This window comes from Prionailurus viverrinus, chromosome D4 (genome assembly GCF_022837055.1).
Source record: "Prionailurus viverrinus isolate Anna chromosome D4, UM_Priviv_1.0, whole genome shotgun sequence".
NCBI lineage: Eukaryota > Metazoa > Chordata > Mammalia > Carnivora > Felidae > Prionailurus > Prionailurus viverrinus.
The window spans coordinates 29,985,754-30,010,060 of NC_062573.1; the positions used below are offsets into that span (position 1 = coordinate 29,985,754).

Sequence of the window (24,307 nt, forward strand, 5' to 3'; positions counted from 1 at the left end):
AGGGTATCTCTAGGAAAGTAATGATCCGAGTGAGTGCAATAAAATAGCCCTTACTGTTATTTCTTGTTCCCTTATTTATATTAGCTATACCTTAATCTTGAGCACAGGCAGTTTATTTTTGTTTATTTATTTATTTATTTTTTTTTCTGAAATTTATTGACAAATTGGTTTCCATACAACACCCAGTGCTCATCCCAAAAGGTGCCCTCCTCAATACCCATCACCCACCCTCTCCTCCCTCCCACCCCCCATCAACCCTCAGTTTGTTCTCAGTTTTTAACAGTCTCTTATGCTTTGGCTCTCTCCCATTCTAACCTCTTTATTTTTTTTCCTTCCCCTCCCCCATGGGTTTCTGTTAAGTTTCTCAGGATCCACATAAGAGTGAAACCATATGGTGTCTGTCTTTCTCTGTATGGCTTATTTTACTTAGCATCACACTCTCCAGTTCCATCCACGTTGCTACAAAAGACCATATTTCATTTTTTCTCATTGCCACGTAATATTCCATTGTGTATATAAACCACAATTTCTTTATCCATTCATCAGTTGATGGACATTTAGGCTCTTTCCATAATTTGGCTATTGTTGAGAGTGCTGCTATGAACATTGGGGTACAAGTGGCCCTATGCATCAGTGCTCCTGTATCCCTTGGATAAATTCCTAGCAGTGCTATTGCTGGGTCATAGGGTAGGTCTATTTTTAATTTTCTGAGGAACCTCCACACTGCTTTCCAGAGCGGCTGCACCAATTTGCATTCCCACCAACAGTGCAAGAGGGTTCCCGTTTCTCCACATCCTCTCCAGCATCTATAGTCTCCTGATTTGTTCATTTTGGCCACTCTGACTGGCGTGAGGTGATACCTGAGTGTGGTTTTGATTTGTATTTCCCACAGGCAGTTTAGATCCGGAGTCCCCAACCAGTTTGTCCTTAAGCCTGACCTGGTTGATCACCTACTGGTGGGTGGTACTGTAGCCTTTGGTGCTAGTGAGACCTTAGGCAGGTTAATGGGAATGTGAGCTATAAGTAAGAAATGCAGAGCAGGGCCTGGTGCTACAGAATTTTCAAGTACTGGTTTAGCCGACACCACTCGTTGCTGAGCTTTTAGGCATTTTTTGGTAAAGGAGGCAGGACCCTTCTCTGCAGTACCAAGATGTCAGCATCTTACTCTGAAAGTATCCTTCTTAGTGTCTCTTGAATAATCTTTTCTATTAGGGGAAACAAAGTAGGATGTTAGTTGGAAAAAAGAAGAACTCCCAACCCAGGTTTCATCCAGGTAACATATTAGTATTTCAAAAATGTTAATATTGATTCTTCTAACCCTTTAATTTTTCTATAAATATTTGGTAATGTAATTATATATCTCTGATTCAACATTCATTGTCCGCGATACTCTGTTTATAATATACTTTCCTGATTGTACACACTTTAGAATTAGAGATATTTTTCCCCAGTGAAAATAAAGGTCCCAGGAATGCCCAAATCATGTCTGCTACATGCCCCTCTCCTCCTCGCAGGGCTTTTGATAAAATTAACACAAGGAACTTTAGGGAAGTAAGAATCACGGCATCCATTTATCATTATGAGGCTTAGTGCCCAATTCCCCAATGGAGGAGAATAGAAGTAGTGTCTGTGGTTTAGGCTTAAGGCCAGAGAAAGCCTTCAGTGAGCCTAAATCTGAGTCTCAGAATAGTACTACCTTCTGGCGTACTAAATACTACAATAATTATAGTTGATGACTGACGTGCTCTGGCAGAACTGGATATAGAGAGGGGTGGCCAGGTCTGCAGTAGGGATTAGACCCTGAGTCTGTCACCTACCTTGCCACATAGAGAAAGTTAAAAAGAGAGAAAGCACATGTGTGCCCAACTTCTGTTACGTCAATGGCTCCGCCCACCATTAAATATGGTGTGCTAACACAGTTTGGTGCTCACGGTCTTGTCTAATAAGATTAGTAACCTTATCTCCCTTGTTAGATGCTGGTTAGGAAAGGGTGAGTAAAGAGGCAAGCAGAGAGGCATTAATTATTGCCTCCTCCTTCATACACCTGTACCATTTTAAATAATCCTGCATTTAATATAAAATACCAGCCACAATATCAGGTTCTACATGCATTTTGTTGGAGTTTAGTCCATGTAATCAGGGATGCTATCCAGTTGAGCAGTTGTTAGGGTAAATATGAGCATAGCTAAGGCAGAGGCTCTCTAATCAGCTTGGTGTGTGGAGCCCGAGACCTTTCAGTTTAGGAACTCCCAGCTTAAGAGAGAGAGACTGTTGGCCGTTCTTGCTTCTTAGTTGTTGTTTAATGTAAAGGCTTTTATTGGGGCATTAGTAAGAGGTATTTACTTTGATGAATGCTGTTTAATGTTCCTAGATGAGTTGAAGCAGAGAGCTGACCAGACATTTTAAATATTCATCATTCCTGGAAAGATCAGTAATTAAAATTATTATCTCCCTAATAACCATTGTGCATCTGCATAGAACAATTTCTTTAAGTGGGGCTATACTTGCCAGTGAAAATGGTTTTTTTAATCTCATAAACCATTTAACAGTTGATTTTCGTTTTCACAGGGAGCAAAGAGATGGTTCGAGTGATGCGGAAGAAGGGCATTGAGCATCATCCCAACTTCCGTGCAGTTAAACACGTCCCATTTGACCAGTTTATACAGCTGGTTGCCCATGCTGGTTGTATGATTGGGAACAGCAGCTGTGGAGTACGAGAGGTTGGAGCTTTTGGAACACCTGTGATTAATCTTGGAACACGTCAGATTGGAAGAGAAACAGGTATTTACCTTTGTCCATGTCTCAGCTATCTAGAGATATATATGAAAGCAGTGGCTCTGGCAAGCACAGTGTGGTCATTGCCCTGCTGTCTAACCAATCAGATTAGTAACTTGGCCTCCCATGGTAGGCAGTAGCTAGGAGAAGGTGAGAGAAGAGGCATTAAGTACTGGCTCCCCCTCATACATTTGTAACATCTTTAAAATTCTGTATATGAATTATTACAAGGCAGTGCTGGCATATATTTTTATGAATCAGTGAGTGAATGAGATTAATGACCAGTTGTAGCCTAAAATTTATAAATAGCACAAAGTGATTACCAAATTTTTTTAGGGCTCTACATTTATTTTTATTGTCTTTGTAATATCAGAGCTAAGCGTTTCTTAGCTGATTATGGTCTTTGATGGCTGTGGGTAAGTTGGAATGGTTGAATGTATTATAAGTATATGAATGCTAGTCTCATTTTTGGGTACAGTAGAGTACTTTTAGTGAGTACTTTAGAGCATGAAAACTCTAAGATGCTCCCTTAATAACTGAAGGATAAAGAAATTTTATTATTTGCTAATTGAGTTAGATCTTGTTTTTAATAGTAGTCTAAATTCTAATACTATACATGGAAATATATTTCTGTAGCTAATGGAAAAATGTATGGACTTTGTGAAAAAAGAACAAGACTAGAATCAAGGAGGTTAGTTTCAGCTCTGCTTTTTCTCTATTCGTAATTGCTACCCTAATTTTCTGTTGTCTTTAGGTCTTCTTTCCCTTACGTTATTATTATTTGTTTTTAATTTACATCCAAGTTAGCATATAGTGCAACAATGATTTCAGGGGCAGATTCCTTTATGCCCCTTATTAGCCCATCCCCCCCCCACAACCCCTCCAGTAACTCTCTGTTCTCTATATTTAAGAGTCTCTTATATTTTGTCCCTCTCCCTGTTTTTATATTATTTTTGCTTCCCTTGTGTTCATCTGTTCTGTGTCTTAAAGTCCTCATATGGGTCATATGGTATTTGTCTTTCTCTGACTAATTTCACTTAGCATAATACCTTCTAGTTCCATCCACGTAGTTGCAAATGGCAAGATTTCATTCTTTTTGATTGCTGAGTAATTGTGTATATACACGACATCTTCTTTATCCATTCATCCATCGATGGACATTTGGGCTCTTTCCATACTTTGGCTATTGTTGATAGTGCTGGTATCAACGTTGGGGTGCATATGTCCCCTTGAAACAGCACACCTGTATCCCTTGGATAAATACCTAGTAGTGCCATTGTTGGGTCATTGGGTATTTCTGTTTTTAATTTTCTGAGGAACCTCCATACTGTTTTCCAGAGTGGCTGCACCAGCTTGCATTCCCACCAACAGTGCAAAAGAGATCCTCTTTCTCCACATCCTTGCCAACATCTGTTGTTGCCTGAGTTGTTAATGTTAGCCCTTCTGACAGGTGTGATGAGGTGGTATCTCAGTGTGGCTTTGATGTGTATTTCACTGATGATGAGTGATGTGGAGGATTTTTTCATGTGTCGGTTGGCCATCTGGTTGTCTTCTTTGGAGAAGTGTCTATTCATGTCTTTTGCCCATTTCTTCACTGGATTATTTGTTTTTTGGGTATTGAGTTTGATATCCCCTTTCATTCTTAACATATTACCTTGCTCCCCACTTCACAGAGAAAATACAAACCACTGAATGGAAATTCTTTTGACTCCATTCATTAAGAAAATATTTAATAAACACCTAGTATGTGTAGGCATTGGGATTTGTCAGTAAACCAGACTAACAAGGGCTGAGCTCTCGTGGAATTTCATTTTAGTGGGAGGGGAGATAGATGATAGACAAAAAAGAAAAAAAAAAAAGAAGACTGTCAGAATTTATGTGTGGTGTGCAGGGTGTAACCTGCAGGTGATGTGCTGGGCTACATTAGACTGCATCAGGGAAGGCCTCGTTGAGGAGATGACACTTGAGCTGAGATCTGAGTAACAGTGAATCTGCTGTGTGAGGATCAGAGAGAAGCAGAGGGAACAGCCAGTGAGAAGACCCTAAGACAGGAACAAGCTTGATGTATTTGAGCAGCAAAAGGCCAGTGTAGCAGGAGGGTACTGGGCGGGAGGAAGAGCGATACAAGATGATGTCAGAGAAGGAGGCAGAGCTTTGTAAGCCAGGGTAAAAAATCTGGGGTTTTTCCCAAGCATCATGGAAAGCCATTTATGGGAGGATGACACGATGTGACTTGCATTTTGGAAAAACCACTCTGCTGCTCTATGAGAGTGGAATGTGGTGGGACAGGAGTGGAAGCAGGGAGACTACTTGAGAGGTTATTTCAGTTGATATGAGAGTTGATAGTGGCTTAGAGTACATGATAGTAACAGAAATGGACAAAAGTTAGATTTGGGGATTGTTATAGGACTTGCTGCTGCTTGGATGTGAGCAGTGAAAGGAAGAAACTTGCAGATTTTTGGATTGAGCAGTGGGGGCACTCTTTGCTGACATAGGGGACACCGTGGGAGGAACACATTTGGGAGGGGTGCAATTAAGAGTTCTCCAATAGCTGTGTTAAGTTCGAGATGCCTATTAGATATCAAAGTGGACATGGCAGACAAGCAGCTAGATAGTTCCAGGGAGAGTCAGAGTTGGAGATAGAAGTTTTAGAGTGATTGGCATGTGGATGTTGTTTAGTTAGGATATTAGTTCATCTGCTGTAACAGAGAGAACCAAGATAATAGTGCCTAAGTGGGATTTTCTTTGTTTCTCATTGGTATAACTCCATGGTTATCAGAAATTTAGCCTCCATCTGTCTGCTTGAGGGATGCTAATCTTGCTATCAAGTCCACATTTTAGTCATTGGGAAGGAAGAGGAGGGAAGATGTCCTTCTTTTAAAAGCACAACCTGGGGGCGCCTGGGTGGCGCAGTCGGTTAAGCGTCCGACTTCAGCCAGGTCACGATCTCGCGGTCCGTGAGTTCGAGCCCCGCGTCAGGCTCTGGGCTGATGGCTCGGAGCCTGGAGCCTGTTTCCGATTCTGTGTCTCCCTCTCTCTCTGCCCCTCCCCCGTTCATGCTCTGTCTCTCTCTGTCCCAAAATAAATAAAAAACGTTGAAAAAAAAATTAAAAGCACAACCTGTAAATTTCAAATATTTCTTCATGTATCCTGTCAGAACATAGTCACAGGGTCACAGCTAGCAGTAGGGGAAGGTAAAGAATATAGTCTTGAGCTGGATTATCAGATGCCTGGCTAAAAATTCTGATGCTAGTACAGACAAAGGATATGGAGATAATGGTGCACCCTGCCAGAGATGTCATTTTTTTTTTTTATTTTTTTTTCCAACGTTTATTTATTTTTGGGACAGAGAGAGACAGAGCATGAACGGGGGAGGGGCAGAGAGAGAGGGAGACACAGAATCGGAAACAGGCTCCAGGCTCCGAGCCATCAGCCCAGAGCCTGACACGGGGCTCGAACTCCCAGACCGCGAGATCGTGACCTGGCTGAAGTCGGACGCTTAACCGACTGTGCCACCCAGGCGCCCCGAGATGTCATTTAAAATGAAGGGATTGGGGTGCCTGGGTGGCTCAGTCGGTTAAGCGGCCGACTTCAGCCAGGTCACGATCTCACGGTCCGTGAGTTTGAGCCCCGCGTCGGGCTCTGGGCTGACGGCTCAGAGCCTGGAGCCTGTTTCAGATGCTGTGTCTCCCCCTCTCTCTGCCCCTCCCCCATTCATGCTCTCTCTCTCTGTCCCAAAAATAAATAAATGTTGAAAAAAAAAATAAATGTTAAAAAAAATTTTTTTTTTAAATAAAATGAAGGAATTATAGGAGATTAACCAGGGTAACACGTAAATAGGGAAGAGAATGGAATCCACAACCAACTGCCGGAGCTAGTCAGCATTTAGAGTTCTGGTGAGGAGGAGGGGACCAGTGGGAAGACTGAAAAGGAGTTGCCAGTGAGTCCAGAGGAAACCCAGGAGTGTGATAGCATTAAAGCCCAGAAAAGAAAATGTTTCCAGGAGATGGTGTTGAACGCTGCTCAGAGTTCAAGGACAATGTGAAAGAAGAATTGAACACTGGATCTGGCATTGGGTCTTTAGTCAAAGGCAGTCTTGTACTTTGTCATTTGTCACCACACTTCTATAAACACATGTCCATCCATCCTTTCCTCCATACCTCTTTACATTGGAAGGGTTGGCATCTCTTTCCTGCCCATTGCTCAGCCTTCTACCCGTGTTCTAGATCCGTACCCTTCCTGCCTTCTCAGGGACCTCAGGGGTATCCTTTCTCTACCATGATTCTTTAGCCTCCTCATCATTTAAACATGCCTTCGCCTCTCACATCTGAAAACCAACCCCTTCCTCAACCCCATGCCTTTTTCCAGCTCTTCTCTTCTTAGCTAGGTCTGTTGAAAAATATGGCCATTTTCACCGTATTTACTCCATTGCACTGGTCAGAAAATATATGGAGAAAAAGTGACTGAACAGCTGACTGGCTGATAGACTAATGGAACGACCTGGCCTGACTGCTGATGAACACCTGGCCGAGTAGATGGAAAGCAGGGTGGATTGAAAGAATGGATGCACTGAACGATTAGATGAGGGGTGGGGGGTAAGTGGGTACTAGATTAATGTACATCATTTATTTCAGTAAATCAACAAAAACTTGATTTATTCTTTTTGGGAATAAAGGATCCTAGTGTCCTTAAGTATTTGGTACATGGAAATCTTGTTGAAAGTGCTTTAAAGGTATAAAGGAGAAAAGTCGATGTTTCTCTGATAGACTCATTTGAAGTCCTCTGGGTTTCAGGGTTAATAATGAGCACAACACATTGCTAATTTCTTTATTCTTTGGATATTTCCACTTCCAAATCATTGTAATGTGTCACTGGGTTCATCTAGGGGAGAATGTCCTTCATGTCCGGGATGCTGATACCCAAGACAAAATACTACAGGCACTGCATCTTCAGTTTGGCAAACAGTACCCTTGGTGAGTATATACCCTTTGTAAAGAAGTGATTTAAAAGGGGGAGCTGTGGGCACCATTTTTAAGCTGTGATCATTCTTCAGTCATTTTAACAGAGCTTTTGTTATATATCCCTAGGGGTCCCTAGCTGTCAGGGAGACAGGGCTTGGCAATAGAACCCCTGTTACTCTACCAGGGGTTCAAATGGAGGATAGCTGTTTTTTATTTGTCTCAGTTAATTAATATAGCACTTCTGCCAGGAAATACTTCCTTAACCTACTTTGACTTTTTATAAATATTAGAAAATAACTGATTTTCTTTAAAAATAGTCTAGTTCAGCATTTTAATTTAGACTGCTCACCTTTCTGTTTCAAATTAATGAGATTTTCCTTTATTTGGATGTTTGAAATGTTTGAATTCTGAAAATAACTTTTTTTTCCTCACGAATGTAAAGGTTTAAAAAGCAATAAATAAATAGATTCATTGTCCCAAATTATGTTATATTCTGAAATTGGCTTAACAAAGGTAATTTGTCTTTGATGATAGAGACATTTGTTAATGGTATCCCAGTCTGGAATAGTTGTATTTCAACCAACAGTGGAGTTAGACATTCCGTTGATAATACACTGAAGATATCAGATGTTATTTTAAAATGAAAAAGCACAACTTTATTACCTGAAGTCTTGGTTTCTATTAGTACCGTGTCCTCCATACCATTTCACATGTATGAGAGAAGCATTTAATTTGACTTTTTTGATACTGCAGTTCAAAGATATATGGGGATGGAAATGCTGTTCCAAGGATTTTGAAGTTTCTCAAATCTATTGATCTTCAAGAGCCACTGCAAAAGAAATTCTGCTTTCCTCCTGTGAAGGAGAATATCTCTCAAGATATTGACCATATTCTTGAAACTCTAAGTGCCTTGGCTGTTGATCTCGGTGGGACAAACCTCCGAGTTGCAATAGTCAGCATGAAGGTAAAATGATTCCTAAGTCTTAACTTCATACCTCATATAAATAATTGATCTTTTCTTTAAAGTATGGTTGGAAGGTAGGACTAGAAACATACATTAGAGTTTATAATCATTTGCCCACAGGATTGACTTTTAGATCCATTACAATGTTTGTCTCGCAATATTTTACAAATTATTGACATTTCAGAGAAATAAAATTCTCCGGGAATCCAAGTTAGTGAGACTTGAATTAACCATGGGAGACCCCTTAGGTACCAGAGAGGGCTCTTGCCACCCAGGAGACCTGGAATTCTGTATTTGGTAACAGCATGTAGCATGTTGATTACGGTCATTATCCAGAGGAAGACATTGGCAAATGGGGAAGGGAATTGCATCTCCTCTAGAACATGATTTTTAGTTGAGTACAGCATACTTCAGTCCCTTAACCAAAAAATCAGCAGTGTTGACAGAGACTGAGAGAGCATCATAAAAACACTGAATTGTTCATATTAAAATATCTCTGATGACTTAAGAATAAACCTACCAGAGGGGTACCTGGGTGGCTCAGTTGGTTGAGCATCTGACTTTGCCTCAGGTCGTGGTCTGAAGGCTGGTGAATTCTAGCTCTGCGTTGGGTTCTATGCTGACAACTCAGAGCCTGGAGCCTGCTTCAGATTCTGTGTCTCCCTCTCTCTCTGTCCCTCCCCTGCTTGTGCTCTGTTTCTCAAAAATGAGTAAAGATTAAAAAAAAAAAAAAACCTACCAGAGAAGGTTCTGAAATCTTGTGGATATATAAAGTTTTAGGAGTCCATGAAAAATAGTAAGGTCTTAAAAAATAAAGTTGTTTAGGGGCGCCTGGGTGGCTCAGTCGGTTGAGCATCTGACTTCGACTCAGGTCATGATCTTGCGGTCCGTGAGTTCGAGCCCCGCGTCGGGCTCTGTGCTGACAGCTCAGAGCCTGGAGCCTGTTTCAGATTCTGTGTCTTCCTCTCTGACCCTCCCCCGTTCATGCTCTCTCTCTGTCTCAAAAATAAATAAACGTTAAAATAAATAAATAAATAAATAAAAGTTGTTTAGATCAAATAGAGCAAAACAAAACCTAATTTTCTCAAAAGAAGTGGTGGTCTCCTTTGTAAATACTCTTTAAAAAGTATTAATAGAATGGGCACCTGGGTGGCTCAGTTGGATAAGTGTCCAACTTCGGCTCAGGTCATGATCTCACATTTGTGAGTTTGAGCCCCCCACTGGGCTGCCTGTTGTCAGTGTAGAGCCCACTTCAGATCCTCTGTCCCCCTCTCTCTCTGTCTCTCTCCTGCTTGCATTCATGCATTCTTTTCTCTCTCTGTCTCTCAAAAATAAACATTCAAAAAAATATATTAATAGAAGATTTTCTTAACCTGAAGATGATCTATTCTGTGTCAGTGGTCAGCACCCTTTGTAGTGGTGAAATTCTAGAGACATCCCTATTAAAATCAAGAAGACAAGAAATGTTTTCTGCAACATTATTTCACATAATTCTGGGGGAATCACAAAGGGATAAAGCAAGGAACAAACAGCACAATCTCTCCTTCTCTGTCCCTCCCCTGCTTGTGCTGTCTCTCTCAAGATACATAAATAAAATTTTAAAAGATCAGTAACTTTCTACTTACATGAAATTTTAGGCAGATTTTTGAGTTTTCCTCTTGGTGAGTGTTTGTTAGCCTGACTGCCCATTAACATTACCTGGAAGCTTTAAAAAAAATACAGATGCCCAGGCTATTTGAATCTCTGCAGGTGGGGTCCAGGGCATCACTATTCGTTCACTATTTGTTGAAGGTTGAGAAACACAACTTTAGGTTTACTTTTTAAAAAAATATTTATTTACTTTTGCACATGTGTGTGCACAAGTGGAGGAGGGGCAGAGTAAGAGGGAGACAGTGAATCCCAAGCAGGCTCCTCGCTGTCAGCGCAGAGTCTGACGGTGTGGATCTCAAATCAAGTCAGATGCTTAATCAACTGAGCCACTCAGGCGCCCCAATTTCGGTGTCTTTTTAATGACAATCATTAGTGATTGCTTTAACCCTTGTAAATGGATAAAATCCATTAATAACAAAAGATTGGGAAAGAGCCTATTCAGAACAACAACCAAAATTGTAAGAATCATCTAAACTAACAACTTTCGCAATCTATCTATATGAAGAAAAGTATAAAACTTCAACAAATAATGTAAAGGCTTGAAAAGTGTCCTAGATGGGAATGCTGAGTATTTTTAAAATGTCAGCACTTTTCCAAATTGAATTACAAGTTTAATACAATTCTAGTCAACATTTCAGTGGGATTTTTTTAAAGTTTGGCAACATTATTCTGAAATTTACTCAAAATGATGCACAAGTGAGAAGAGCAAAGAAAAAACTTAAAAACCATAATTGGGAGAGACTCTCCTTGACTGGCTTTAAAACAGATCACAAAGCACAGTAATTTAAACATTTTGGAACCATGCCATTATTGGCTTCACTTATGGGAGGTGATCAGAGCTTACCTCCCTAGGATATATATTTAGGTGCCTCAGTTTTTAAGCAAGGAAGTTTTTCCAGCCTGAAAGAGTAAACTACGACCTTTTCGTGAAGATTGTGATTAGCCAGCACTGACTTTATGCGTAAGAGGGGCGCCGTGATTTGCTGTGAGCTGTTGTTGCTTCAGTAGCCATGTGCCAGGATGGTTTCTCAGGAAACTACTTGGACATACCCCACGGCCGGCCCACATCAGAGCAGCTCCCTTCCTGAGCAGTCCTCTAAATCTACAGTACTCTCTATCCTATAGTGAAGTCTGATGTATCGTGAAAAAGGTCAGAAGATTCACAGGCTGCTTCTTAGCTTAGATCAATGAGACAGGGCTTGTTCTTTTCTCTTTTAGGGTGAAATTGTCAAGAAGTATACTCAGTTCAATCCTAAAACCTATGAAGAGAGGATTAATTTAATCCTACAGATGTGTGTTGAAGCTGCAGCAGAAGCTGTAAAACTGAACTGCAGAATTTTGGGAGTAGGTGAGATTGTGAATTACATATTCAAGACATGTTCGTTTTTTTTAATATGAAATTTATTGGCAAATTGATTTCCATACAACACCCCGTGCTTATCCCCACAGGTGCCCTCTTCAATGCCCATCGCCCACCCTCCCCTCCCTCCTACCCCCCATCAACCCTGTTTATTCTCAGTTTTTAAGAGTCTCTTATGGTTTGCCTCCTTCCCTCTCTGTAACTTTTCCCCCCCTTCCCCTCCCCCATGGTCTTCTGTTAAGTTTCTCAGGATCCACATAAGAGTGAAAACGTATGGTATCTGTCTGTCTCTGTATGACTTATTTCACTTAGCATAACACTCTCCAGTTGCATCCACGTTGCTACAAAAGGCCATATTTCATTCTTCCTCATTGCCAAGTAGTATTCCACTATGTATATAAACCACAATTTCTTTATCCATTCATCAGTTGATGGACATTTAGGCTCTTTCCATGCTTTGGCTATTGTTGAAAGTGTTGCTATAAACATTGGAGTATGCGTGCCCCTATGCATCAGTACTCCTGTATCCCTTGGGTAAATTCCTAGCAGTGCTAGTGCTGGGTCATAGGGTAGGTCTATTTTTAGTTTTTTGAGGAACCTCCACACTGTTTTCCAGAGCGGCTGCATCAGTTTGCATTCCCACCAACAGTGCAAGAGGGTTCCCATTTCTCCACATCCTCTCCAGTATCTATAGTCTCCTGATTTGCTAAGAAATGTTCATTTTGACATACAGAGTTTTCCAAGTTCTGATGCATGACTGACCGTCAAGTCACTGCTCTGTGTACAGATGGCTCCAGGACCTATCTGTGGGCCCCAAGCGTGAGGACTTCCTAGAACCCCAGTAATTGTTACGGGTACATTGGTGGGGAGCTACAGATTTTGCTCAGAATTGCCTGACATTTCCTTGCAATCTTTGGTAATGCTTGTCTTAGGAGATCTTGGGTGAATTAATTTGTGTTTGAAACCCAGTAAGTTGGCATACTTTCTAAGGTTGCTTATGAGAATTATTTTCCTTGTGTGTGTGGTGGAGCTCAGGTATTTCCACGGGTGGCCGGGTAAATCCTCGGGAAGGAATTGTGCTGCATTCAACTAAACTGATTCAAGAATGGAACTCTGTGGACCTCAGGACCCCCCTGTCTGACACCTTGCATCTCCCTGTATGGGTGGACAATGATGGCAATTGTGCTGCCCTGGCGGAAAGGAAATTTGGCCAAGGAAAGGGCCTGGAAAACTTTGTGACACTTATCACAGGTACAGGTAAGAGGAGTAAGAGGTTGTTTGAGGAGCTAGAATGGGTGTTGGGGCATGCCTTCAGCACCAGCAGGCAGCTTGTGAGTCTTCTTTAGTGTTCACTTCCTGCCTGAGTAGAGCCAGGAGGTGAGCCCCACATGAGAACTTAGGGCCTTCTCAGTCTTTCCTGGGCATATGCCCTGCCCTGGGCATGTGTGTGGACCTCCGATTGCTAGGAACTTGTCAGAGCTGTTCAAAGCTCTTATTCCCCAAAGCTTCTCATTCCCAGCTTTGCCTCCCAGTCTTCTTGGTTAGTATATTATTTGCCTCATCTGTCAGCTGTCGCCCTAGGCAGCAGAGACGAATAAATATATTTTGCCTTTAAATGTTTTTGACAAAGACCACCTGAGTGCCTCCCCAGCTCTAGGGGAGTTCTGAGGTCAGTGACACAAAGGTGAGCTGAGCTGAGCTCTTCGAGTTGGTCCTCCACTAGCCGCCAAGTAGGTCAGAACAAGCAACCACAGGTTTTCGAGAATGAAGTTGGTCCTGCTTCTTCCAGTACTGCTGTCTCTGTGCAGGATGTGGGCTGGTTCAAGGCCACCAAACTGGGGAGTGGGTGGTGGGACCAGAAAATGCCAGAAGGAGCTCTTAAGACTCAGTTGTTGTTTTTTTTTCTTGAGTAAGCATTCCCTGGTTGTTACAAAACCTGTGATTAGTTTCCAGAGTTACAAAAAAAATTGGTTCTGAGAGTTTTTGCCAGTTTATTCATTGCTTTAGTGGAGGGATGGACTTTTGGAGTCGCCTACTTTGCCATTTTTGCTGATGTCCTACTTTTGGAATGAAAAACAGACTGAGCTAGTAAGTGATTGAGCCACCATTTATCCCGGATATATGTAACTTCAAAACTTGTGTGCTCTTAAACTCTGAATTATGCTATCTTCTCTTGAAGCTCAGGCCCTTCTTCTCTTAGTTGCAGATACAGTTTCAGCAAGCTTGGATATCATTTCTTAGTTCAGAGCAGGTAATTTGCAAATGAGAAGGGTGGAGTTAAAGAGTAGGTGCCACAGGAAGTAACTGATGGCAAGAGAGCTCTAAAAATAGTCTTCTCAGGCTTTCCTCCTTAATAACTCCTAAACTTGGTAACAAGAGTCATTGATATTCATAATCATTGAATCATAGATTTTTGGACATGGTGGCATTAAGAGGCAAAATCTTAGTATTCTCTGTTTAAGGAAGAAAGTGGTGTGTGAAAGGTGGTGTGCGATACATTTGGGAAAGATGGTCTTCTCTTGGGTTTCTCCCACAGCAGAGCCCAAGACGAGGACTTAGGTGTGAGAATTTTATGTTGGAGGTGATCCTGAGAAGCAGGAGTAAAGGAGCGAGAAGAGTAGAACAGAGTAGATGGAAAACCGTTATCCAAGTTGCCTTGAGGGCAGTGGGGGCTGCAATCTACCAGAACCTCTCAAGAAGCCTGTGGAATATCATCCAGAATTGTCCACTGGAATCTGTTGGCTCTTACCTTGCTTGGTTGAGGATGCCCTGTGCTCACATGGACAGTTAGGCTCTAACGTTAGTGTTGGAGATGGCCTTGGTGAGAACAGGCATTGTGAGCTTGAGGTGGTACACTGGCATCACACGGTGAGTCTGAGCCTGCATGGATCTGTTCCCCACAGCTGTGCTTGAAATCACAGTGAGCCACGTAGGTGCGACACAGGGCATCAGGGGATCTGCTAGATAGATTTTCCTCCAAAATGCTTCCAGGTGAAGTGTTAATACTTAGTAAGTTTCCGCTATTTAGGAAAAGGGGCATCATAAAGAATCACACATTCCAAAGCTTTGCTAAACACATGAGGCATTGCCATATTCCAGCTTTCTGTTTCAGGGGAAGAGCCACCTCAGTGATTATTGTCTCTCGCTGTAGGAATTGGCGGGGGTATCATCCATCAGCACGAATTGATCCATGGAAGCTCCTTCTGTGCTGCAGAACTTGGCCACCTTGTTGTGTCTCTGGATGGGCCTGATTGTTCCTGTGGAAGTCATGGGTGTATTGAAGCATATGCCTCTGGAATGGCCTTGCAGAGGGAAGCAAAAAAGCTACATGATGGTTGGTTTCTTTCTCCTGAGGGGTTAAATAGCTAAATTGTAGACAAGTATTTCAAAGTACATATTCCAAAAAGAGCTGAACACTGAAGCCAGAACTTCTACCCTTCCCACTTCCTGGAGGAAAGATGGGGTTCCTCATACTAAAACTCCCAGGTTCCCTTAGTCTTGACCCATATTAACACTTTCCTCTCCAATGCTGGGGGTGGACAAGGGTCTTGAGCTCCAGGAGAGCAGGGAGGATTTTTTAAATTTTTGTTTCCTCAGCCTCTAGCACAGGGTGGGTGCTTAATACACATTTTTAAAACTTTCTTTTTTTAATGTTTGTTTATTTTTGAGACAGAAACAGAGTGTGAGCAGGGAAGGGGCAAAGAGAGAGACACAGGATCTGAAGCAGGCTCCAGGGTCTGAGCTTTCAGCACAGAGCCTGATGTGGGGCTCGAACTTGTGAACCATGAGATCGTGACCTGAGCCAAAGTTGGACGTTTAACCGACTGAGCCACCCAGGTGCCCCCTTAATACACATTTAAAAAAATTTTTTTTAACATATATTTATTTTTGAGAGACAGAGGCAGAGCATGAGCTGGGGAGTGGGGGGAAAGAGAGAGGGAGAGAGAGAGAGAGAGACAGAGAGAGAGAGATACAGAATCTGAAGAAGGCTCCAGGCTCTGAGCTGTTTGTTAGCACAGAGCCTGGCACGGGGCTCGAACCCACAAACTCCAAGACCATGACCTGAGCCGAAGTCAGGTGCTCAACCAACTGAGCCACCCAGGCGCTCCCCGTCCCCCCACTTAATACACATTTTAATGAAGAAGTAAATGGATTAACATAACTACAGTTGTGAAGTCTGAGAAGTCTGTTTGAGTTAAAGCTATTTCTGGACATGTTAATAAAAGGATGGTTTCTAGCCTAAGAAAAAGGAGTCATTTAATATCATTATAATATAGTGTCAAGTGCACTGAGAACGATGGCCAAGGAATGTAGACGTATAGAAGGACACCAGCGTTCTCTCCCTGCCCTCTTCATATGGGGAAGGGAGTGTTAGGGTGCTGTCTGGAGGTTGAGAGAGGGTAAGTAGAATTAGCAGGGCAAGTTGGGATGAGCCAGGGATGCTTCCAAGCCTGGGAAACAGTGGTATGGGTACATAAAGGGCAAGGTAGTGTAGAGCGTAGCAAGAGGGAGGCCAGGACCAGCAGCTAATGAAGCCATTGAGAACTTTTAGGGTAAAAGCATGGTCAGATCTGAATTTTTTTCTGTTTTCTGGGAGAAAAATAGTAGTTGAATGGAGTGGCTTTATTTTTCAAAATCTTATTTAAATTCTAGTTAACATACAGTACAGTATTGGTTTTAGGAGTAGAATTTAGTGTCTTTTTTCCATTGGATATTCTTTTCTGCTTTGTTGAAGATTAGTTGACCCTATAGTTGTGGGTCCATTTCTGGGGTTTTTATTCTGTTCCATTGATCTATGTATTTTCATGCCAGTACCATACTGTCTGGATGACTACAGCTTTGTAATATAGCTTGAAATCCAGAATCGTGATGCCTCCAGTTTTGTTTTTTTCAGGATTGATTTGGCTATTAGGGATGATTCCATAGAAATTTTAGGATTATTTGTTCTAGCTCTGTGAAAAACGCTGGTGGTATTTTGATGGAGATTGTGTTAAATGTGTAGATTGCTTTGGGTAATATAGACATTTTAACAATGTTTGTTCTTCCAATCCATGAGCAAGGAATGCTTTTCCATTTCTTTGTGTCCTCTTCAATTTCTTTCATAAGTGTTCTATAGTTTTCAAGAGTTTTACCTCTTTGGTTAGGTTTATTCCTAGGTATCTTACGGGTTTGGGTGCAATTGCAAATGGGATCGATTCTTTGATTTCTTTTTCTGCTGCTTCGTTTTTGGTGTATAGAAATACAACCAATTTCTGTATGTTGATTTTATATCCTGCAACTTTGCTCAGTTCATGTATTAGTTCTAGAAATTTTTTGCTGGAGTCTTTTGGGTTTTCTACATAGAGTATCATGTCGTCTGCAGATAGTGAAAGGTGGACTTCTTCCTTGCTGATTTTGATGCGTTTTATTTCTTTTTGTTGTCTGATTGCTGAGGTTAAGACTTCCAGTACTATGTTAAATAGTAATGGTGAGAGTGGAGATCCTTGTCTTGTTCCTCAAGGAGAAAGGCTCTCAGTTTTTCCCCATTGAGAATGGTTAATTAGCTGTGGGTCTTTCATATGTAGCTTTTATGATGTTGAGGTATGTTCCATCAATGCCTACTTTGTTGAGGGTTTTTATCAAGAATGAATGCTGTATTTTGTCATCTATTGAGAGGATCATATGGTTCTTATCCTTTCTTTGATCAATGTGGTGTATCACGTTGATTGATATGCACATATTGAACCAGCTCTGCAGCCCAGGAATAAAAAATCCCATTTGATTGTGGTAAATAATTCTTTTAATGTAGTGTTGGATTCAATTTGCTAGTATCTTGTTGAGAATTTTTGCATCCATGTTCATTAGGGATATTGGCCTGTAATTCTCCTTTTTATTGGGGTCATTGTCTGGTTTTGGAATCAAGGTAATGCTGGCCTTGTAGAATTAGTTTGGAAGTTTTCCTTCCATTTCTGATTTTTGGAATAGTTTGAGAAGAATAGGTATTACTACTACTTTTAAGTTTGTTTGTTTATTTCTGAGACAATGTGCATGCGCAAGCTGGGGAGGAGCAGAGAGAGGGGAAAAGAGAATCCCAATCCATGCTGATAGCATGGAGCCTGAGAGAGGGCTCAATCCCACAAACCGTGAGATCATGACCTGAGCCAAAATCAAGAGTCAGATGCTTAACCTACTGAGCCACCCAGGCACCCTAGTATTAACTCTTCTTTCAAGGTACGGTAGAATTCCCCTGGGAAGCCATCTGGCCCTGGACTTTTGTTTGTTGGGAGTTTTTTGATTACAGTTTCAATTTCTTTGCTAATTATGAGTCTGTTTAAATTTTCTATTTCTTCCTGTTTCAGTTTTGGTAGTTTCCATGTTTCTAGGAACTTGTCCATCTTTATGATTGCCCAGTTTGTTGGCATGTAATTTTTCATAATATTCTCTTATAATTGTATTTCTGAGGTGTTGGTAGTGATCTCTCCCCTTTCATTTGTGATTTTATTTATTTGGGTCCTTTCTTTTTTCTTTTTGACAAGTCTGGTTAGGAGGTTATCAATTTTATTCTTTCAAAGAACCAGCTCTTAGTTTTGTTGCTCTGTTCTTTTTTGTTGTCGTTTGTTTCTGTATCATTTATTTCTGCTCTGTCTTTATTATTTACCTTGTTCTGCTGGCTTTAGGCTTTCTTTATTTTCCCTTTTCTAGCTCCCTTATGTGAAACGTTAGGTTGTGTATTTGAGACCTTTCTTGATTCTTGAGGTAGGCCTGTATTGCAAGATACTTCCCTCTGAAGACTGCCTTTGCTGCATCCCAGAGGTTTTGGACTGTTGTGTATTCATTTTCATTTGCTTCCATGTACTTTTTTTATTTCTTCTTTAATTTCCTCATTAACCCATTCATTCTTTAGTGTGATGTTATTTAACCTCCATGTATTTGTGGTCTTTTCAAATTTTTTCTTGTGGTTGACTTCAAGTTTCATAGCGTTGTGGTCTCAAAATATGCATGGTTGATCTCAGTCTCTTAAGGGCTGATTTGTGACCCAATATATGATCTATTCTGGAGAATATTCCGTGTGTACTCTAAAAGAATGTGTATTCTGCTGCTTTAGGATCAGATGTTCTGACTATATGTGTTAAGTCCGTCTGGTCCAGTGTGTCATTCAAAGCCATTGTTTCCTTGTTGATTTTCTGCTTAATCTGTAAATTGGTATAAGTGGGTGTTAAAACTCCCTACTAGTATTGTATTTCATCAGTGAGTTTCTTTATGTCTGTTAGTAATTGATTTGGGTGTCCCAGGTTGGCATAAATATTTACAATTAGAACTTGATGGGTAGACTCCTTAATTATGATATAATGCCCTTCTTCATTTCTTTTTATGGTCTTTGGTTTAAAATCTAGTTTGTCTGATAGAAGTATGGCTATTCCAGCTTTCTGTTAGTATCCATTATCATGATAGATGGTTCTCCATCACCTCACTTTGAATCTGCTGATGTCTTTAGGTCTAAAATGAGTCTCCTATAGACAGGTTATAGATGGGTCTTGTTTTTGTCTTTTGTATCCATTCTGATACCCTGTATCTTTTGATTGGAGCATTTAGTCCATTTACAGTCAGGGTGATTATTGAAAGAAAGATAGGAGTTTACTGCCATTATGTTACCTGTAAAGTTGGTGTTTCTGATGATGTTCTCTGTTCCTTTCCAGTCTTCGTTGCTTTTGGTCTTTTTTTTCCCCCCAGAGTCCCTCTTAATATTTCTTGAAGGAATGGCTTAGTGGTCACAGATTCATTCAGTTTTGGGGGAAACTCTTTATCTCTCCTTCTATTCTGAATGACAGCTTTGATGGATAAGGTATTCTTGGCTTCATATTTTTCCCATTCAGCATGTTGAATATATTCTGCTATGCCCTTCTGGCTTGGCAAGTTTCTCTGGGCAGATGTGCTGCGAACCTGATCTGTCTTCCCTTGTAGGTTAAGGACTTTTTCCCCTTGCTGCTTTCAGGACTCTTTCCTTGTCTGTGTATTTGGTGAATTTGACTATGATATGCCTTAGTGATGACCAGCTTTTGTTGAATGTAATGAGAGTTCTCTATGCTTCTTGGATCTTGATGTCTGCATGCTTCCCCAGATTAGGGAAGTTTTCAGCTATAATTTGCTCACTGAAACGTTCTACTCCTTTCTCTCTCTCTTCATTTTCTGGGACTCCTATGATAAGAGTGTTACTCCGTTTTAATAAGTTGCTGAGTGTCCTAAGTCTACCTTCGTGATCCATTATCTTTGTTTCCCTCTTCTTTTCAGCTTCATTATTTTCGATAATTTTAACTTCTGTATCACTGATTTGTTTCTCAGATTCACCCATTCTCACTGTTGTGACATCTTTGCAGTTTGGTTATAGCATTTTTAATTTCAGCCTGACTAGGTTTTAGCTTTTATCTCTGCAGTAAGGGATTCTCTACAGTCTTCTAAGCACTTGTCGAGCCCAGCTAGAATCCTTATAATTGTTGTTTTAAATTCTAGTTCAGACATATTACTTATATCTCTATTGATTAATTCCCTGGCTGTCATTTCTTCCTGTTCTTTCTTTTGGGGTGAATTCATCCATCTTGTCATTTTGGAGGGGAAAAAAATAATAATAAAATGGAATTTAAAAAATAATAAAGGAAGCTAGATCCTTGGTGTATAGCTTGAAGCTTGATAGAAGAAAAAAGATTAAGAAAAGGTAAAACAAATTTTTTTTAATTAAAAAAAATAAAATACAATAAAAAATTTGCTTTCTGTATCCCAGGAAAAAAACAAACACAAAAACAAATAATAGAAACAAAGCAAAGAAACAAAACCCAAAGGAAGCTAGATCCTGTTTCCCCTAGAGCTGAAGCTTTGCAGCATTCTATGATCTGTAGACCTAGTGCATGGAAGCGGTTTGTGTTGGTCTTCTGGTTGAGGGGCCTACTACTTTGATTCTCAGGCCAACTTGCTCTACCAGAGATGTGCCTGGAGGGTCCAAGGGGGCGGGGCTTGGTGTATTGGCTCTGTTCTCCACTTGGTGGCTCCATTCTCTACTTGGTGGCGCTGTTTAGCTCACTGAGGTTGATCAGTGCTGATGGGCTAGGGGTGAAAATGGCTTCACCCCACTCTGTAGTCTCCAGAGAGGGAAGTTTGTGCCCCCACAGATGTGCAATCAGTCATCCTCCTGTGTCCCCACATTCTCTCAGCTCCCCACCTTCATTCATCCTGTGTCTGCGCTGTCCACCTGCCATATGGTGCCACCCTCCTGGGTTTTATCTCAGACACAGCTGTGTTTCAAAACCCCACACTTCAGAGACCCCTGCGGCTTGGGACCTGCATTGAATCCTGTGGGACCGCATTTTGCTGCACTGTGGCTGGTGCCGGCTTGTCCTATGCAACAGTTGGGCGACTGTGCAGCAGCAGTGGCTTAGAGTTTATGGTAAATTGTAACACGCAGCCAGCATCTTTGTTCCTGTACTGGTGAGTGGGGCAGCTCAGTGGTACCCACCAGGGCTTTTGCCTGCTTGAGAGGCCATGTCGCCTCTACCAAACGCACTCCAGGGGATCCTCAGACCACACTGCCCGCTCCGGGGCTCTGCCCTGCTTCCTCGAGGGAACTGACCTCTAAAACTTCAGACTCTGCACTCCACCCTCTCCTTTTTCCCCATCATTGGTTTTGGGGAACAGTTTTTTTTATGTAGTCCCCTGCATGTATTTTCACTCTTTTATTTTTTTTTCTTCACTCTTATCTCCCCTCCCCCTGATCAGGGATCCCTCCCCTTCACAGTGTCAGCCATTCTTTTCTTCCAACGACTCAACCTTCCACAGTTCCTACCTTGCATAGGTTGTTTTTCCTGTTCGTAGACATGCAGTTTTGTCTTCTAAGACTTCCGGTCAATTTCTTAGGTGTTCAGAATGATTTGATACTTATCTAGCAGTTTGGGGGAGGAGGCAAGCTTGGAGTCACCCTACTCCTCTGCCATCTTGCCTTAATCCCTCCAAATGGAGTGGCTTTAAATAGTACAATTCTAGAGTGACTTCCCGTTTTCTAGTCGGACAGCTGGGGGTTGACAATATGAAAGGAGGAGCAAGTTGTGGCAGAAGATGATGGTTGGGTGCTTATGGGACATAGGGTGGAGATGTGTAGGCAGAGCCTGGCTACAGGAGTCTGGTGCTCGGGAGAGAGGACTAGAGGTGGGGATTTGGGAATCCTCAGTGCTGAGGTGGCAGTTAAACCTTTGAATTGAATGAGATTGGAGTGAGGCAAGAGTTAGAGGTGGAACCTTGCAAAACAGTGTTTAATGGGCAGAAAGGAAAACCAGGAATGGGTAAAGTCACAGAAGCCAAAAGGGAGAGTGCTTCGGGGAGGGAATAGTTGGGAATGTCAAGTGCTGCTTTTGAGAGAGAAAATCAGAAAAAGGTATTGATTTTGGCCATGAGGACGCTATTTGAAGCCCTGAAAACTATTTTTCAACCTCATTTTTTACATTCAGCCCCCCTTAGGAGCCTGTTCAGACTTTTCTTAGTCCTCCCCCCCCCCCATAATACTTTAATACCATATATCTGTTGATCTGTTTGTATTTATGTACTATTTGTATAAGAAGAATAAGCTTATATACTGCCCTCCCCCCCCCCCCCCCAGAACCAGTTTTGGTCCCCATCAGGGCAAATGCATGTCTTAAGAAAGAGCACAGTCGGGGCGCCTGGGTGGCTCAGTCGGTTAAGCGTCCGACTTCGGCTCAGGTCATGATCTCACGGTCTGTGAGTTGGAGCCCCGCATCGGGCTCTGTGCTGACAGCTCAGAGCCTGGAGCCTGCTTCAGATTCTGTGTCTCCCTCTCTCTCTGACCCTCCCCCATTCAAGCTCTGTTTCTCTCTGTCTCAAAAATAAATAAACATTAAAAAAGAAAGAGCACATTCAATCACAGGAGCAGAAACTTGACTACGCTGAGAGGGAAGAAGTGCTTTGAGGACATGGAAATTGTGACCACCTGCCAGTGGAAAGCAGACAGTAGGAATGGAAGCAAGGGTTGAGAATGCGGGAGGGAAAGGGCAGTTGAGTCCCTACTATAAAGCTCCTGGCGAGGGGGTGGGAGATGAGCTGCAAGGCCTCGACAGAGGGCCCAAGAGAGGGGAAGGATGAGTGAAGGTGTGCAAACAGACGTGTTTATAGGTGGGGGCAGAAAAGTGAGGGGACTGCTGCCTGTTGGTGTCCTTTAGCAGAGAGGCCAACAGGACGGAAATCCTGTGGTAGGAGGTGGGGTATAAGGTGTGAGGTGGTGGAAACTGAGAAGAGCCACGGGGGGGAACGGGAGAGCGCTGGCAGGGGCAGCTGTGAGAAGATCCTTGGATGGGGTCAGGCGGCAGCCTGCATGGCTGGGATTTTCTCTCATCAGCACACAAGTATGACAGCAGACGAGGAGGCAGATTGACCTGGGTTGATGACGGGCAGGGTGAGGGGCAGAAAAGACCAGGACTATAGATAATAGACGTTTTTAGTGAGCATTGACTCTGGCCAGCACTTAACTAAGTACTTGATATCTGTTACCTCATTCAGTTCCTCACATAATCCTGCCAGGGTACATGGTGTTACCCGTTTTATAGAGAAAAGAAGGGTCTGCAGGTGGCGTGACGTGGACAGGGTTGTGCAGCTGGTAGTGGCCGAGCGCCAGCAACTGAGAACCCCTGTCAGCGTCAGTTCTTCAGGCCCTGCCGTGGAACGTGGGGCACTCGCAGTAATGTGACCTGCATCTGGGGTGGATAAAGGAAGGAGATAAATACAGAGGAGTCTGATAATTTGGGGGAAAAAACACGTTAAGGACTCAGTTTCACGTGGCGGTGAGAAGTAAAGAAACTAGAGAGCCAGATAGGAGGCTGTGGTTGGAGTTGAGGATTTTCCAGGTGGGGAAGTTCTGGATGATAGGTAACCAAGACAGCAAGAGGGCAGCGGCCTCTGGAAAATGTATGTGGACATTTGTGCGTGGTAAAAAGCTTTGCAAATGTGAAAAGAAACCATGTCTTCCCACTTGGGGGCTTGCTGCCCGCAGGCAAACTTAAAAGGTTGGCCCTGCTGCAGGGCTGCCACAGCTCAGTGATGACTGCTGCCTCTTGCCTCTTCTCTAACAGAAGACCTGCTCTTGGTGGAAGGGATGTCAGTGCCAAAAGACGAGGCCGTGAGTGCAGTCCATCTCATCCAAGCCGCAAAACTTGGCAACGTGAAGGCCCAGAGCATCTTGAGAACAGGTGAGCATGTGGCTCTGGGCAGCTGTGCCCTAGAGGGCCCCTCAGACCGCCCAGGGCTCTGACACGTACCCAGCCCCCCTCGGGACCAATGCTCTGGAATGTGTGTTCAGGGCCATTTTTCCCTGCTTTCTGAGAGTGAAAAAAAGGAAATGGCATTCAAGGTATTTGGCAGCATTGCTTTATTAAACAAGTTTTTTGTTTTGTTTTAAAACCATGAATAAACTACTTACTCATTTTATAGGAGATCTAGAGAAATACAGGAGAGTAGGAAAAAGTATCCCTTTGGGGAGCCTGGGTGGCTCAGTCAGTTGAGCGTCCGACTTCAGCTCAGGTCATGATCTCACTGTTTGTGAGTTCGAGCCCCAAGTCCAGCTCTGTG

The 24,307-nt window shown here is 42.3% G+C and overlaps 1 protein-coding gene across 7 annotated transcripts in view; it reads left to right on the plus strand.

The window, feature by feature from the left end:
- GNE (glucosamine (UDP-N-acetyl)-2-epimerase/N-acetylmannosamine kinase) overlaps window positions 1-24,307 on the plus strand; it is a 41,762-nt gene that overhangs the window by 14,441 nt on the left and 3,014 nt on the right. For 5 of the 7 annotated variants that reach the window (XM_047829677.1, XM_047829676.1, XM_047829674.1 and 2 more), the window contains 7 exons: window positions 2,569-2,781; window positions 7,661-7,748; window positions 8,490-8,700; window positions 11,569-11,698; window positions 12,746-12,967; window positions 14,862-15,044; window positions 23,812-23,928. In XM_047829677.1, the coding sequence (XP_047685633.1) occupies window positions 2,569-2,781; window positions 7,661-7,748; window positions 8,490-8,700; window positions 11,569-11,698; window positions 12,746-12,967; window positions 14,862-15,044; window positions 23,812-23,928 (1,164 nt within the window). The remainder of the gene's footprint in view (window positions 1-2,568; window positions 2,782-7,660; window positions 7,749-8,489; window positions 8,701-11,568; window positions 11,699-12,745; window positions 12,968-14,861; window positions 15,045-23,811; window positions 23,929-24,307) is intronic. The other 2 variants (XM_047829671.1, XM_047829675.1) reach the window with 2 other exon arrangements.